We start from the raw sequence: 16985 nt of genomic DNA, 5'->3' as shown, positions 1-16985 counted from the left end.
GACATGAGGCGTCATGTCATAAATTATATAATATATCTTTTCTATTTTTTCCTTTTTGATTTTCTCTCTCTTTGTTTCTCTCTCTTTTCTTCTTCTCTGTCCTTTTTTCTATCTCTTCTAGATGGGGCATACGAACTATATTATTGACTTTTATTATGAGATCAATTCAAAAATGATTTTTTTCCTTGAAATATTGTCGTAACCTTATCTTAAATTGACAACGATATAGAGCGTTTTGGGGAGGCTCTTTTTTTTAATTAAAGTTCATACTTTCAACTATCCAATACAATATTTTTAAGCTTTTTGAATCTATTCGTCTTGAAGCTATGAGCTTCTGAACAAAAGTCCCTTATTTTCCACTTTAAACTAAGATAACTCAAGTTGAAAGTATGATGCAGACATTTTAGAAATGGTTTTATAATTTTTTAACATTCAAGGTTAAAATATATTAACATAATTTATCCCTATCTTCAACACTGTAAAACAGTTTTGAACCTTATAAATCTCAAAAAAAAAAATAAAAATGCATGGCCTTTTTCTGAAGGCTATGAGAAAAAAAAATAAGGCCATATTTGGAATCAGGGGATCAAATTCTATTAAATCGAGCATATAATACTTTTATACCATTTTTACTGTTGGACAGTGTATTCAATGTCCTGAAAATAGAAACGTTGAAATCACCAGAAGTATCCGTCTTCAAAGCATTTTTGAAAGTGTGAACTGCCCTAGTAAAGAAAACTGATACTCTTTGATTTAAGTTCATTGATGAAATTAAGACTGTGGTACAAGAATGGAGAAATGAAGCACTTCAGTTTGTCAAAAGTTTCTACATAACATCAGCGTGATTCTTACAAGGAATTCTTAGAGCTGTGAGTGTTGTATTTAGATGCCCTCAGCAACAAGGATTTTTGCCTCAAACGTCCTGGTGCAGTGCACAAGGCCCGTTGGATGTTTATATCCAAATTGTTCTTTTACAACACAATATATTATGATTGTCAACTGGAACCATTTATTCCAAATATCAGAGTGAGAAGTTACTTGTCTTTGTAAATTTTGTATGTTTATCTACAGTTCATTGCGGAATATATGTTTTCAATCAAAATGGTTATTTTATAACACAATTTATAATCATTGTCAACTAGTACAATTTATTCCAAATATCAGAGAGAGAAGTTACTTGTCTTTGCCAATTTTGAATGTTTGTCCACAGTTGATACTCCTTGGAATGATTTGTGTCTGTACAAGAAATCCTAGAAATATATGGCAATCAATCCAACCGTGTCTAAGAGTGCCGTATCTGGTCCATCTCGTCATCTGTGGTATTTAACCTCAGAAATGGTACCACTTTCCCTTGTCAGTGGTTTAACTCCATGAAGTGAGTGATTCAATAATGCTAAGAGGCCCATAGTAATGAAATAGAAACTCGGTGACAGACAGGACACACATACACATTGCTTTGGTACAGGTTTTGGGAAACCAAGTTTTCTAATTGACATAACACAGTCCACGACAGTAGCAAATTTATTTTCATGCAACTCCTGGCTCATCTTTACACTGCTGGGGTTAGAGACTAAAATCCTGACCCAAAAAGTCACAGAGTGGATAAATTTGTCGTCTTATATGTGTTCCAAATCAAAGATAAACTCCATTAACGTAATTAATCACAATGCAGGAAGAGGTGTAAAACTAAAATCCAACTTTACTGGTGTTGCTAAATTAAAAGAACACTTTCAGAATGTTTTAGAAGTATTAGAAACAGATAAGATTATGCAAGAGAAAGCTAATGTGATTAAACATGAGTAGCTGTGAATATTATTACTTTGTGGATGATGCATTTACTTTTGATTTGTTTATTTCGGACTAAACCAACAATAAACGAAATTCTAGTATTTGTTTATTAAACATTGAAAACAAATAATACTATTCGATGTCTTATTTATATAATTTATGGACACAAATCTCGTAATATTCCCATTTTTTAATATTGATGTATGCCCGGTATATGTTAACCAAAAATTATGAAACCGGCGTAACAAAAAAAAAAAAGATGTTATGATACAAAATATTATCCATTGATATAAAATATAATTTAATGAACACTTTTAAACAGAAATGTTGAAAAAAATGAAACTTGAAATCGATCGGTCCATTCTCAAGAATAGAGTGAAGAAGTAAGAAAAAGTTTTAAAAATTAATAAAAATAAGATTAAAATAATAATATTTTGACACAAATGAGTTTAAATTTTATATTAAAATAATTACTTTTATATTTTATTTTTCATTTCATTAAAATTATGCAGTTATATAATCAGTCTTTAGAAAGTTGTGGACTATACGCAGTACAGTGTCTACATAATTATTTCCCTTTTTTGAATAGATTTTTCAGGAATTATATAAATATATTAATGGCGAATTATTTGTTACTCTATAAATTTATTTTTTCAAAAAGTTCATTTGATTTCCTTCTATTTTATAAAAAATTACTTTTCAACAAAAGTAACAAATTTCACCTTGAAAATACATGCAAAGCCATAATGAAATTTACATTTCTAAATATTTTATATTGAAACTTTACAATCTATTAGTGATAATTTAATACTAAACTTTTAATATTATAAACATTTATAGACATCAAAGAATATGAAACAGTCTTTAAAATTTGGTTATGGTTATATTAAAATTGTTATTGTATTATAATGGTTAACATATTAAAAATTCATCAAAATCGGTCAACGAATAGAAAAAATATTGAAAAAGTAATTGATATTTCTGGTTTATAGATAGATCAAGTAAACGGTACCATATCACTTGACAGTCTGGTAACTTTGATTATTTCAGTACTTTTTTTTTAAAATAATGTGAAAAGAAAACCAATAATGATTATATAAATATAATCAAAATGACTGAACTTGTATATAATATGTTTATGTAAAAATTTAAACAAATGTCAAACATATTAATAACTTTTTGGATAGTTTTATAGTGATTTAATTTGTATTTTACTCTTTAAAAAATCCTCTTTGATTTTTCAATGAAGTAAAAAACTTATAATGTGTTTTTCTCTGTCCAACAAAAAAATTTTAGATTGCGTTTAAGTTATCATCCCACATATGCAAATTGCACAATTAATGCTTGACAATACGAGTAGCATAATATAAATAATACAAATACATAACACGGATTGAAAAAAAAAAAAAATAGACTTAGTAAAAGATTAGGAATTTGTCTATAAATATAAATGGCGTAAAATTGATTTCCCAATGTAAGTAATAAACATTTCTACGGAGATCCCCAAAACACTTATAGACTTTGTGTACGCCTTCTGCAAGATTTTCCCTCCTTGTAAATCGCCATTTTGTAACATAGCAGAAGGGTCCGCAGGATTTTTTTTTGTGGGGGGAGCTTGTGTTTGGATTTATTTTTGGAAAAACAATACAAAAATTACAAAATTTTGTAAAAATTAGTTTTTTCTGAAAAAAAAAAATTGAAAAATTAAATTATTTGATAAAAATTTCAAAAATCCACAGCTATTCCAAAAAAGTTAGAGTTTTTGTAAAAAAATTTCGAAAATCCAGAGCTGTTCAAAAAAAAAAATATATTTTGGTAAAAACTTTCTAAAATTAAATTGAAAATATTACTTTTTAAAAAAAATCAAATATTAACCTTTCGGGGAAAAATTTAAAAAACCATAGCTATTCACAAAAAATTTCAAAAATCCAAAGCTATCTCAAAAAGTTAAAGTTTTTAGAAAATAGTTTTAAAAATCCAGAACTGTTCACAATAAATTATTTTGGAAAAAAATTTCAAAAATCCTGGTTATTTTCAAAAAATTTATAAATCCAGGCTATTCTCGAAAAATTAAATTTATTCAAAAAATTCTTAAATTATATTTCAAATATTTTTAAATTTTTTGGAAAAAAAATTTAAAATCCATGGCTACTCTCAAAAAATTAAATTTATTACAAAAAAAAATTCTAAAATTAAATTTGTTGCAACAAAATTTCTAAAATTAAATTTCAAATATAATTTTTTTTCGATAAAAATTTCAAAAATCTATAGCTATTCACAAAAAAAAATTTGGAAAAAAAATCCAATATTAAATTTTCTAGTAAGAATCCAAAATTCCATAATTTTAATTCTTTTTTTGGAGGGGGACGGGAGCCCCCCAGCCCCTCAGTTTTCCTCTGCAGACGCTCCTGTTTATGAAATATGTTTAATTAATTCTCTTTATTTTTCTGTTTCTTAATATAAATACAAATAAAACCTTTACTACAAACATGTTGAAAAGAAGGAACACAAATTCAAGCATAATTTATAAACTATATTTCTTTTAATTTATTATGGAATATATATCCTTCATCTGAGGTAAACTCTAAAAACTTAATAATCTCCAAATTCAATAACGTTCAGTGATGTAGCCTCCTTTTGAAGGTTCCATAAAAATATCTGTCACCTCCAGTCCGGGGTCCAATTACCCTCTTTTCCGTCAAAAAACGAGTATTCCCTTTGCAGACCATAATTGAGCTATCCCAACTTCCAATTTAACATCATGAATTTCCATCAACTTTTCCACCTCCGCAGAGACCCTAACAAATTATTACATGAAGGATTTAAAAATGGAGTCTTGTAGGAAAAAAAAAAAAACTAAACTAAATTAATCCTCCTCCAGGACCTCCTGGTGAATTTCAGAATGGAATACGTGCAAACACGGAGACGGGAATGTTCCATTAGGTATCATTAGACAGTGGGCAGCATAGCTATTCCGCACTTATAGAAGCCAGTCGACTAGCAGAGTTCTTCTCTAAAATTACTCTTGATATGGTTTAAAGCTCATCTGCTCTCCTGAAGGACATGTTGCGGAGATGTCAAAAACATTTTCCATTTTCGGAGGACTCATTCATCTTATCATCTCACATAACTTGTCACTAAAATAACTAGTTTCTAGTTATTTTATTTATTCTAGTTTATAACAAGAGTTGTTATTTTCTTGAAGGTAATGATGCCATCTTGAAATAATAGCAAAGTACTGTGCCTGTCGGACAAAAAAAGTCAATTCTGACAATGACATTTTTCACTATTTATGGTTTTCGTTCTCGTTTCGCTACTTGGTTTGAAGCTTTAGTTTAGACCTAGGTATATTTAGTCAGGTTTGTTCTTTTGAAATTTTTTTTGACTTGTTATTGAAAAGTTATTGTTATCTGACGTCATTGGCTTTAAAATAATTGATAAAAAAAATTCCCAACATCATTCGTACAGATTTCAAAAGTAAAAAATAACCATGATTATTTTCATCACAGAATAAAGGGTTGTGTATTTCCGATATGTAACACCTTTCGGTTGAATTTGATTAACTAAAATTAGTTTTTTGCTCAAACCAAGAGTCTCACACTCTTTGTAAAGCAGAAACTATTGATAACCATCTTGTCTGGCTAGCTTGCACTATTTTCAGATATTCATATCGATCATTTATTAGTTCCTGATATGTTGAGGAAGATCTAGCAAAACAGTTTTTTTTAGGTTTGCTAACCAGAAATTCATGGGCATTGTATGAGAACATACGTGTGAAGCAGCCAACTGTGCTAAATGACATACACAGATAATATGTATTAATGCAGAGACATCTTCATTTGTTTATCTGTAGACCGAAAATCAGACATGAATCGGCCAAAAATACTATAAATTATTTCAAAAATCTGCTAAGATTTCCAATCATCAGCTACATCATGGATCTAGCTGGAAATCAGCTAAGCTAGCAACACTGTATAATAAGTCTTAAGAGGTGGGGGGGGCGTAGGAAGAAAAATATTTATGGCAAAATAAGGGTAAAAATTATTTTTAATTGCTTTTCTAAAGAAAAAGATCATTCGACTCAAATTATGGAGCACAGTAAATTTCAAAAACCAAGCCCACTAAACAAAATATAATCCTGCCCTTGACTATGGTATGAATATGATCCTATTGAAATGCTGATGTAAGCTTATGGTAATTTGAGAATATGGCATGTAATAATAGTAAAATTAAAATTTATTTTTTCAAACGATACAATAATTAAAACTTGTCTGCAGTTAAAGCGGCACTTATCGAATCACGTGTTCTTTATTCTGGAAATCAATTGTGGTCATTCAATGTGTATACCTTTTAACTCTGTTGGCCTAAAGTAGATCAAGTATACATGAAAGATACGTGGTCGTTAGTAAAAAATTATTCTATTAAAAGCTACAAAGGAAGAAAATAATTAGTAATTACCAAGGGGAAAGAGAGATAAATATAGCTATGGGCATGACCAATTTTCGATTTATTATTTTACTTTGATAAACTGCATAATCATAATCAAATCGGCTGATTAATTGTTATATTTATAGTTCTATTATATATATGTATATGATCCATTTTATAAAATAAATGATGAAAAACTCTGGGATATAATACATACTAAAGTAAATAGAAATATGTATATATATGAAGTATTTCTATTAACCTTAATCCATACCTAATTTTTACGCTAACAAAAACCCCATTTGTTTTGTGTTGATATCTTTATACATTATTGAAAGTTTACTCGAAATACATAAAAGTATTACTTCAAAAATATATATACTAATACTAGTACAATTACTATAATTCATTAAACAGATAATTAATACTTAAATATAAAAATTACTTAAAATTGCAAACTTAACAGAAATGCAAAATAGGGTAATGCTAGGTTGTGTGAATAATAATGAACCAAAAAGTTTCGGAAATATGAGCGTTTGTTTATTTATAAATTCGTATGCTTTATTTTACGTCATCATTCATCAATGACGGCTGATGAATGTCAACATGCTTTTCGGATCTCGCTATTCACCATTAGCTCGTCGAGGATTGTGGCGATGTTATTGTTCGGAAATACCAAAGAAAAACATTTCCCTGAGTGAAATTATTAAACCTCATGACTTCAAAGCAAATTTGAACTCTAAGTCTATTCGCCATGCTTTGGAAGGTATCAGAGCCTCTGTTTCAAATGCAGAGCTTAGGAAAGATCCTTCATTTACAGAATGGATTAAAAAAATAGAGAGTGCTCATGCAGATGCTCATGGTGGATCTGTTAAAGCAGAAATTAGTGGTATCCGTGATTTAGAGACCCTGGACTTGGGAAATTCATTTGCCATCAAAAACTTGGAGAATAATTTAATATGGAGATGTCGTAACATGTCAATAGAGGATCTTCTGTTTGTACTCACTTTCACACGGTAATTATAACTTAAGTACATTTTTTCATACTTTTATTCAACATCGTTAAAATAGGGCCAAAGTCAAAAACGTGAAATTGGACTCAATGAGTAGTACAACCTCAGGCATAGAGGATTTTGATGATTCGCCTCGCAATCAAGTTGAAGTTAAGCTGTATAAAGAAGCTGTCAAGTGTCTCGAGAGGCGATGGACGGAAATCTCTAAGTCTGATCATCTTGTAACGATGATTCTTTGCTCCAACGCTTTTTCAAAATCAGCTAATGAGAAAATTGAGGATAGAGTTACGGATTTAGCTCAAGATTTTTGTCCAACAGATAACATAAGGATTTTAGTTGCGTATGCTAAAGCTCGCCGTCGTCCAATGAATGTTCTAAAAAATTTAACATATCATTTGAAAAAAAATAGCGACGGAATAGATTCTCCACTAGCTTGTGATGGACTTTTTGCTCTCTCCTCACTTTCACTGTTCGACCAAGTACTTAATTTTTTTAATCTTAATTATAAACAAAATTAACCTACTTACTCCTTCATTATTTAGAACTTAATACAAAAATTGGTTGACATCATTTCTAATGATGTAGATGAAAAACTAAGTAAGGAATTATTAACGCATTGTTTAATATCCATGGGTCGGCTTAGACAATTTGATCAACGACTTTTGGAAAAAATATCGAATAAATTGTCACAGGATTTGGAATCCCTCGACTATAAAACCTTGCATTCTTATGCTATGACTTCGGCCTATTTGAATTATAGACCTAAACTTTGCAAATCTCATACTAATATTTTAAACGTGAGTGAGGGACGAATTTATATTTATGATTGAAGAGTTTCCATATTTGTTTTTGTATTTTTAGTATATTGTTTCCCAATTTTCGTCTTATGAAAAATGTATCAAGAACATTCCTGAAGGCAAACGAGATGGACTATGGCTCGATATTATCTGGTCACTGTCACTGTTAGGGTTTTCTAATCACAATCTTTTTAAATCAGTATTAACTGAAGATTTTCTTAATAAAATCATCTGTAAGTTCGATACCCCCCCTCTCTATTATTTTTAAACCATTTTTTTAAATTGTAAAGCCACAAGTACTGGTTCTAATGTCGGAGGAATTCGCAAATTATTGAATATCAATGCCATTGCGCAGTTTATTGATAAGGAATACAAAGGTAAGACACTTCAATACTAAACATTAATTCAATTCTGTTTTTGAATATATTTTACAACCTGAAAGGTCCTACAATTGATGTAGCAGCCTTTCCATTGCTTAGAGATGTCAATACGGCATCGCCAAGTGACGCGTTTAGTGCTCTTTGTATTGATATTTTCTCAAACTTTGCTTCACCTCCAAATCATTCTAAAGTCAATCCTAATACTGGAATGGGATTCTCTATTGGAGCAGAGGCTGTGACCCAAAAAAAAAATTTAAAACCAATGGATGTTGAAAAATATGGAATATTTGGGGTTGCCACTCAAGAAAAAAATACTTCTCTACCAGATGATGTTAAACGGTACATAAATAGTAAACTATACATAGACAAGTATATATTTATATATTGATTTTGCAGATTGGCTATGGTGCCGGCAAGCTATTTCGATTGTAACTTGAATGGTTCCTATGGCGGAATGTTAGATTTAAGAATCAGACTTCTCAAATCTCGTGGCTTCAAAGTTCTTGTCATACATCATGCAGAAATTTTAGCCATACCCAAGAAAACAGATAAAGTGAAGCATGTGGAGAAAATCTTCAAGAATGTGATGTCATAGTCTTATTTATTCAGCTGTGCTTATAGCAAATTTATTATTTACATATGAATCCCTACACCTATAGAAGACAAATAATCATATCTATTTGTAAAATTATTATGGAGTATAAAAGATTTTGCTTTCATATTTCAGTTTTCTGGAAGAGTATTTCTATAATTACAGATTAACTGAGCACAAATACAGGGCGAGGACTACGATTTTTTTCTTTTGAATAAAAAAGAAGAATCATTCTAAAAAGTTGTTTGGTCTGAAATATATTGCAGACAAAATTCTATGAAAATGATTTTTTTGTTAGTGTGTATTGTTAAATTTGGATTCAAATATCTACGATCTACACCATATAAATTGTGTGCACAAGATGTAATTTTGTACAAGTTACGAAATCGCATTTTGTACCATTCATATAAAGAATATAGATATAGGCCATATCGGATGACTGATAATTCCATTAAATCGTTCTTCGTTATTGTTTTCTTACAAATATTATGTAAAGCTCTTATTCGGAATAAATTATTTAAGGAACTTGGAAAAGGCTTTATATTAGTTTGGTGAAGTACTCCTCCTCCATTCAAAATATAAAAATATTTTCTAGAGCGACCTATTGTCTTCGTTGCATACTCCCTTTATCTATTTTAGTATTTCTCTTTTTAAATCATCAATTTGAGTTTTATATAACAATCAAAATTTTTTTTATTCAGAGGAGTGGGAAGGACTTTGGAATGGCAGTTATAAACATGATCGAAGATTTAACACAAAAAGATCACATTAATATTGTTAGAGGACTCCATCCATTCTAAATTCTTACGACTGAATACTTAGAGCAATTTTATTCAATCTTAACTCCTTAATTGATTAGTAAAAGAAACGTCTGTTTCTCGTTGTGATAAAATAACTAGTGTTCAATCCCATCTACTAAAAATAATTAACTGTAAATAGTATGATGTATCTTAATTTTTATTTATATTCGAAAGATGTAAAAAATAAAAATCATGTTTATTCAGTAGAAAAGTTTAACGAGACCTAAAAATCGAAGCTGCAATACCAATAATTGCCAAAACCGTGGAGGCTATGCCTACTCCTTCAATGACACCTTCAGATCTCTTACTGTAAGATTTTTTGCTACGGATTTTGTTTACAAAATGCTCAGAATTGTGTAAATATGATTTGAAAGACGAATCCAATTCATTGATTTGGTTTCTAACATTTAACCGAATATCAGCTTCCGAAGTAGGCAGTTCTTTACGGTCACGAGAGTTATTTATACGGAACTTCTTGCCGACGATGAGATTAAGTAAGGGTTCCACAATGGCTTCACCAGAGCGAAGCGAATCATTCGTTATATGAATAACCATCGGCTCAGACGGCCATTCATTCAACATATTCGCTATTTCTCTACCCATGTCCTGTGCCCATCCAAGATAAACAACCCAATGATTAATATTATCAATGATCTCAATGGAATCACCGAATGCAACTTCTTTAAAGAAGCGATTCACGGACAAAGTTATGGACGGATTAAAATACTCACTAGTGACATACAGATTACTCATATTGCAAGTCTATCCAGTAATTTTGTATGAAAAAGATAGAAAAAAGAATTGTTGAGACAAAATTACTGGTAATTAAATTAAAAATGTTAATTATTAATTTATTACTTAAAATTCCTACTTACTTAAAATGGACTCTACAGACAAAAGATAACTTTAATGGATTCCCTTGTAGACAGGTTCATTGAGTTCTAATACTATGTGGAAGGGTACAAGCTACAACAACGCAACCTGTTGTGGTGAAAAACATCATTTCTAAATATAGAGAATTGGGAACTTATATGAACTTTGTACAATTATAAAGCTATAATATTTGTTATTGTTGTAGTTTTATATTAACATTGCGTGGTATTTTAAAAAACTATTCCATTTTGGAATGATATTTGAAATCCTAAAAAATTGTATTTGAGCAAAAAAATGATGGAATGACTTAAGGTATTGTGGTGAATTGGAGTCGGAAATCATTAGTCATTACACAATCTCGTGGTGTACTGGACGTATTTGTTCTGCGATAAATAAATATGTGTTGTTGTTACCAGGCTGACAAATATTCTACTAGCTATTTGTATCTTTGTTAATAATTGTTAATTAAATAATGAACTCAATTGAGTAAAATAATACCAACATTTGGTCAATAAACTTCTAGTTATTTTACTATAGGTATACAACTCAAAATCAAAGTAAATTTATATTAAAAGGTTTTCTAACTTAAACTTTCAAAAAATTATTTAATTAATTATTTAAACTGACAAATTTGTCGTACAAAAATAAAGTATCAACTTTAGTTCGTGTTTGTAGAAGACCATAATGCAGTAGGTTTCATTCAAACCATAAATTAATATAAAATATTCTTCTTCGATTGATGTCTATTGGCCCAATTAGTCAAATAGACTTGGAGTTGCATAAAATTTATATGTTTGGATTCAGAAGCAGGATCACAAAATATTTTTCCAAAATATAAATTAAGAATAATTGATTCATAGATGTGTGTAGTTTTAATAAAAAAAATGTCGATTTAATGTTATAGGGACTAAGAATTTAAATTGAATTTCTAGAGTATGATTCCAATAGATTCTTGAGGTTAAATTTATGATATTTAGAGATCCCGGCTACCCATCAGTCATAATTATTACTTTATGACAAATAGATGTCACTAGTTACATAATTTTGATTCTTGTTAGTACAAGAATGGGGATATTGGAAATCGATACAGCCGGCCTGATATTTCCAGTTGGTTCTATTTCGGTAACAAACATAAGAATCTTGTTTATCCCAATAAATTAATTACATTTATTTATCCAACGTCAATGGGGGAATATTTCATATTATTTGAATAAAACATATTCTAATTCCAAATCCATTCAACTTTGTGCGTAAATACATGAAACTTTACTAACTCTTGGCTTTATTAAATGAAGCTCAATTAAAATAACATTATTTGGATCCTTTTGAAATCATAAATTGGGGATATGAATGATCAATGCATTAAGTAAGAAGTTTTTAATTCCTTTCCTTGCGGCGACTAACATATAAATACATTATCATCGTTATGAATTATTTACATTATTATTCAAAGATCAATCGAGGATATAATATTTATAATTATTTGAATGGAACATACTATATAATCTTGTAGAAACCTAATCTGAAGTTGACACCTTATTTTTGAATGGCAAATTCATCAATTTAAATTATTAGTTAAATAATACTATAAAAGGTTGACTTTATAAAACCTTTTAACATATATATACTCTGATCTTGAGTCATATATATTAAGCTTTATAAATCGTTTGATTTGAAATATTATCCTTAAATGGAAAAATTACTTTAAATACAACGTGATGTTGATAAATAATGCAAGGTTAATATTTCTATTAACCTTGATATAATGCAATTAGTAGCCCTTGTATAATGTCAACTACAACAAATATTAAACCCTTATAAGTGTACAAAGTTCACATGAGTTCACCAAGTGGAATTTATCATTGGAAATGATGTTTTTAACCACAAAGGTTGCGTGATTGGAGCTTGTGCACCTCCATATAGTATTATGGGCCATAACAACTGACAAGAACCTGCCTATGAGCCATAATTTATGGCTCATAGGCAGGTTCTTGTCAGTATTGTCTCAAACTTAATAAAGGGAAATAAAAGTGAAGGCACATTATTTGGTACTTGGTACCATGGGACTATATAAAGGCCAAGAACATCTTTTACTACAGGACCAGAATGCTTTTGCGTGTGCGCTATAAAAATAAAAGAGACGTCCTATTCAAAATTATTATTTCTTCTCTAAAGATTTCTTTTTTTGTTGATATTGTGATCGATTGTTGTGGATTATCGCCATTTGGAATTATGGATCTATTACTATCCATGTCATCACTGATGGATCCATAATTTGAGTGAATTGTGGCATGGTCATCTCTGCGGTGGATGATGCATTCGTCTAATTGAAATATACATTACTTTAAAGGATGGAGGACTATAAAGTTATTCGGTGCTCAGAGGGAGTATCAATTAAGCTCGTCGAGGATTTGACTTGTTAAGGACTCTCTTAGGACACATTGCTGCGACCCTCTTTAGTGTTGGGGAAGACTTGGTGTCAGTTTATTTAAGCTTAAATTAGTTGATATAGATTGGGGATAATGAAGGCTCTATTCCCTAATTAACTTCATTGCAGCTGAACCTCTAATATTCTCATAATTTCTCTCAAAGCAATTAGTCCCACTCACATCTTCAATGAAGAGATTGAACATTTTGTTACGCTTCTTACGATCTGTTGGGTGCTAATTCACCCATTGTTATTTTCCATAGAGATCTATCGCTCAATCTATCTGCAATTATATTTACAATCCATTGGACTTGGGAACTGTGTTTACAATTATATTATTAATTTCTGTATTTTGTACGCCTAATAAGATATAACGTTACAAAATAATTGATTTTAGTGATTTTAATAATTTTGTTGGCTTAAATAAGAGCCGGAATTTCAGATGATTTATATATTAATCAATAATATGTGTAGATAAAGCATTTACATGTATAACAAATAATAAAAATGGCACAAAATGAGAAATCTATAAATATTTTTTACATTTTAACAGACGATAACTTATTAATTTTTCTTGCGGATGGGTAGTTTTTGGAGTTTGGAGAGTGTTAAGTCATTAAGTCGTTGCACTTGGTTTTCATCAAATGAAAGGTCAAAAACTGGAGGAATATCGCTGACTTTGAAAAGATTAGGATAGTCCTCACATTTATTCAGCTAGATAATGGATTTTGCCAAATATCGCTGATATGTCATAAACAACTCCTTTAAGACCATTTACTTATTTGCTTAGCTTTTGAATGGGTAGAACTTTATCGACTATTCGTGCAAAAGTATCTAATTCATCTTGCTTAATCGAAGAATTTATCAAATTTCATTGTTTAATAGCCATTTTTGAATCTGAGAGTAGTCTTAAAAGTCTAACTTTTTATCGGCTTCCAGAAGTTGTTTAATGGAGATGTAGTAATTAGATCTTCCAAGGTGATAATATTTTGGAAAACGAGCTTTGATAGGATCAGAATTAATTTTGCCTAATTGAACATTATACAGTCCTTTAACTTCTAATAAATAAATATAGTTCAATTATATCAATAATTGAAAACCTCATTGTCAAAAAAAAGTATCCTTGCTCAAGCCACACTTTCCTGAGTTTTCTCAATAGTAAATCCATTTATAAAATTTTTCTAAGAAAACATAAAATGTTTTCCCACACAGAATCTACTGTCAATGTAAAAGTTGAATAGCGTCATCCTTTCTTGGGAGTGAATATATTTAAAGACTGCTCCATCAAAAACTTAATTGGTTTTGAAGTCTTATCTTCAATATCTGGAAGAACATTCAAAATGTCCTTTATATTTTTTAATTCCCTCAAATGTGTTGAAGTCTGAAGTTTTGGAAGACTCTTGAGAGTTGCTAAAAATGTTCACAACCTCAGGACAGATTCAAATACTATTAGAAACTAATAAATGACTGATAATACAGGAGGATTGAAGCTTCCCTTCTTTAAAAGCAACGTTCAAACTAATTATTTGAACTAAGAATTTATGGTGTCGGACAATATTGCATCATTAATTGAATTAAAGGAAAATATCCGAATACAACATCCCTTCTGATTTGCTCATTATTTCTGAAGATACCCTCATAACATACTTATTTATTGAAAAACAGAATAAAGGTAGTATTTTTTGTCCTATCTGATAGAAAAACTATAAGTATTTATTTTTTAGGCGCTCCAACGATTAACTTTAGTTTAAATATAGCCTCTGATTTAACCTTTGAAATTTGAAGAAGTATACGATCATTCCGTAGAAGATTTGGGAGAACTTATGTATAGGGACAATGCCACCCCTGGGATTATAGGAAAAAATGGCAAGATAAAAACAAGGAAAAGTGTCTAAATGGAAAAAATGGCAAGATTCTTTTTAACTGATGTAATATCTATCACTAATATGATATATAATAAGAGAAAAGAACAATAAAAAAAACACGACAGTGGTTCCAATGGAAGGAGTGCTAATCACTTAGTTATCCGTTATTAATTACAATATCATTAGACATGATGGACTATTCATATTGGACAAGACTCTATGATTGACGGACAAACATTTAGAAAATACTAGGCAAGAGCAGCGATTTCCACTTCGTTATGATCCAGGATGTGTCAGAAGAAGAGGTGGTTGGCTGTGGAGCGACAATTCACTGAGAGGATTCGGGCAGGTAGTCAAAGGTCGAGTCGTTGGAGAGTGTGAGGAAAACTGTAAAGCTCAGTACAGTTGGAGCAATCTTAAATTGCAGTAGAACGATGGTCTTCGTCTCTTCATAAACCTTCTTTCTTGCCCAAGAGAACAAAACAGGCTGCATTATAGTTATCTAAAGGACTCGAAGTTATTTATGTAGGACTGTGAATTCATACTTCCAATGTATCAAGCCAAGTATGAGAACCATAAAAAGTGACTTAAAGGCTCTTTCAATGAATTTTTAAGGGTATTTTTCTAGTATGGTACAATGCCATTTGAATATGTAACTATATTTGTCATAAATAATAATGGTCTTCGGTGATATTTATCAAAGAATATGAATATTATAACTATATATTCATTCATTTCAATTTAGAATGAGAATCCAGCTCCGACTTCATTAACTTGCAAAACAAATATTAATGTAAATGTTTCATTCCATCAATTAATTTATTTATTGAATAATTGTTAATACATATTTTATGACGACAGAAATTACTCTAAAATTTTTTATTCGACACACATGTAATGATCTAATTTGGTTAATTTAGGTACGTATAGTTAGAACCAACTCTATGGGAAAGTTTCAGGCCCTCAAAGATTTGAGGTGCCTTATATTTCGCTCAACTATATTGCATTTTAAAAGTTTGTTATTTGTGAAACAGTTGTGTCTACTTTACTCAGATTTACCTTTCAATTACGGAGAAGTACAATCGTTAAAAAATGCGTAGCTTTCAAGTAATTTAGATCTTATTTTTTATGGGAAAAAATCAATAAAAAGATCATAAAAGTTATATCTATCAATTTGTGATAAAATAATTTGTTTCCTTATGATTATGACCGCATGAATATTATATATTAGTTATTATTTTAATGTTGAAACATATCAAATATAATACACACAAATAATTGGATTAATGAAGTTAAACATTTTTAATTTATAAGTGTTTTTTATATGCTTCTTTTCTCTTATTATATATTATATTGGTGATAGATATTACATCAGTTTTAAAGAATATTGCCATTTTTTCCATTTAGACGCTTTTCCTTTTTAATAATCTTGACATTTTTTCCGTTACCATTTTTTCCCTTGACATTTTTCCTGACACTGCTGGGATATAACTTTAATTATTTAGAAGATCCCATTTGAGTCTCAGGGGTTACCAGTTACTACTTCCATCGAGAACTTGTAAATATAGGTGAATAAGTTTGGAACGGACCAAATATAGAATGTATTTTTAAGAACTTTCTCTATTATAATCTTCAAACCTCAATCATTATTGATTTCAAAATCAAGAGGATCTGTAATATAAAATTAACCTTTTTTTGGATAAGAGAAAATACTAAAAAAAAAATCATCTTCATCTTCCCTCTATACCTGTAGTGACTGCAATATATGTGTCTTATATTAATATCAGTATGGGAATTTTCTGGTGTTTCTAATCTGTTCTTCTTTTCTATGTTTTGTATTCTTTATAATTGTATCTTAAAGTCAGCATGTACACAAGTGAGTTTATTTTTGAAGTGTCTAACGACACTTTAATGGTGACCCCGACTAAACGAATTATGACGGTGGATAATATTCCTAAAGACTGTGAAGTGAGTGAACTTAGTCATTTGTTAGTAAAACTTATACTACTTATCTCCTTACG

At 29.9% G+C, this 16985-nt stretch overlaps 1 protein-coding gene, 2 long non-coding RNA genes and 1 other non-coding gene across 4 annotated transcripts; 2 read left to right on the top strand and 2 right to left on the bottom strand.

The window, feature by feature from the left end:
* Positions 1-4300: 4300 nt before the first annotated feature.
* On the bottom strand, positions 4301-4922 carry LOC139904833 (uncharacterized). The gene is made up of 2 exons (XR_011779077.1): positions 4651-4922; positions 4301-4586 (listed from the first exon to the last, which is right to left on the bottom strand). It is a non-coding gene; the product is annotated as an uncharacterized lncRNA (long non-coding RNA).
* A 1854-nt stretch (positions 4923-6776) lies between these two features.
* On the top strand, positions 6777-9532 carry LOC121114480 (FAST kinase domain-containing protein 4). Its single transcript, XM_040708454.2, has 7 exons — positions 6777-7232; positions 7288-7708; positions 7772-8026; positions 8091-8259; positions 8317-8403; positions 8469-8745; positions 8803-9532. Exons 1-7 carry the CDS (start codon positions 6811-6813, stop codon positions 8999-9001), a joined length of 1830 nt encoding a protein of 609 aa, XP_040564388.1. The 5' UTR covers positions 6777-6810; the 3' UTR covers positions 9002-9532.
* Positions 9533-9934: 402 nt separating this feature from the next.
* Positions 9935-10810, bottom strand: LOC121114481 (uncharacterized). Its single transcript, XR_011779138.1, has 2 exons — positions 10674-10810; positions 9935-10560 (listed from the first exon to the last, which is right to left on the bottom strand). It is a non-coding gene; the product is annotated as an uncharacterized protein (transcript).
* Positions 10811-12635: 1825 nt separating this feature from the next.
* LOC121114482 (uncharacterized) lies at positions 12636-15013 on the top strand. The gene is made up of 2 exons (XR_005863267.2): positions 12636-14771; positions 14824-15013. It is a non-coding gene; the product is annotated as an uncharacterized lncRNA (long non-coding RNA).
* Positions 15014-16985: the final 1972 nt, after the last annotated feature.

Source organism: Lepeophtheirus salmonis, chromosome 3 (genome assembly GCF_016086655.4).
Source record: "Lepeophtheirus salmonis chromosome 3, UVic_Lsal_1.4, whole genome shotgun sequence".
NCBI classification, from domain to species: domain Eukaryota; kingdom Metazoa; phylum Arthropoda; class Copepoda; order Siphonostomatoida; family Caligidae; genus Lepeophtheirus; species Lepeophtheirus salmonis.
This window is presented reverse-complemented; position numbering and strand designations above follow the sequence as displayed.

Coding starts and splice junctions, on each gene's coding strand:
- LOC121114480 (XM_040708454.2), top strand. CDS start 6,811: ATGAATGTCAACATGCTTTTCGGATCTCGCTATTCACCATTAGCTCGT. Junction 8,027..8,090: donor CTCATACTAATATTTTAAAC/GTGAGTGAGGGA, acceptor TTGTATTTTTAG/TATATTGTTTCCCAATTTTC. Junction 8,260..8,316: donor TTTTCTTAATAAAATCATCT/GTAAGTTCGATA, acceptor TAAATTGTAAAG/CCACAAGTACTGGTTCTAAT.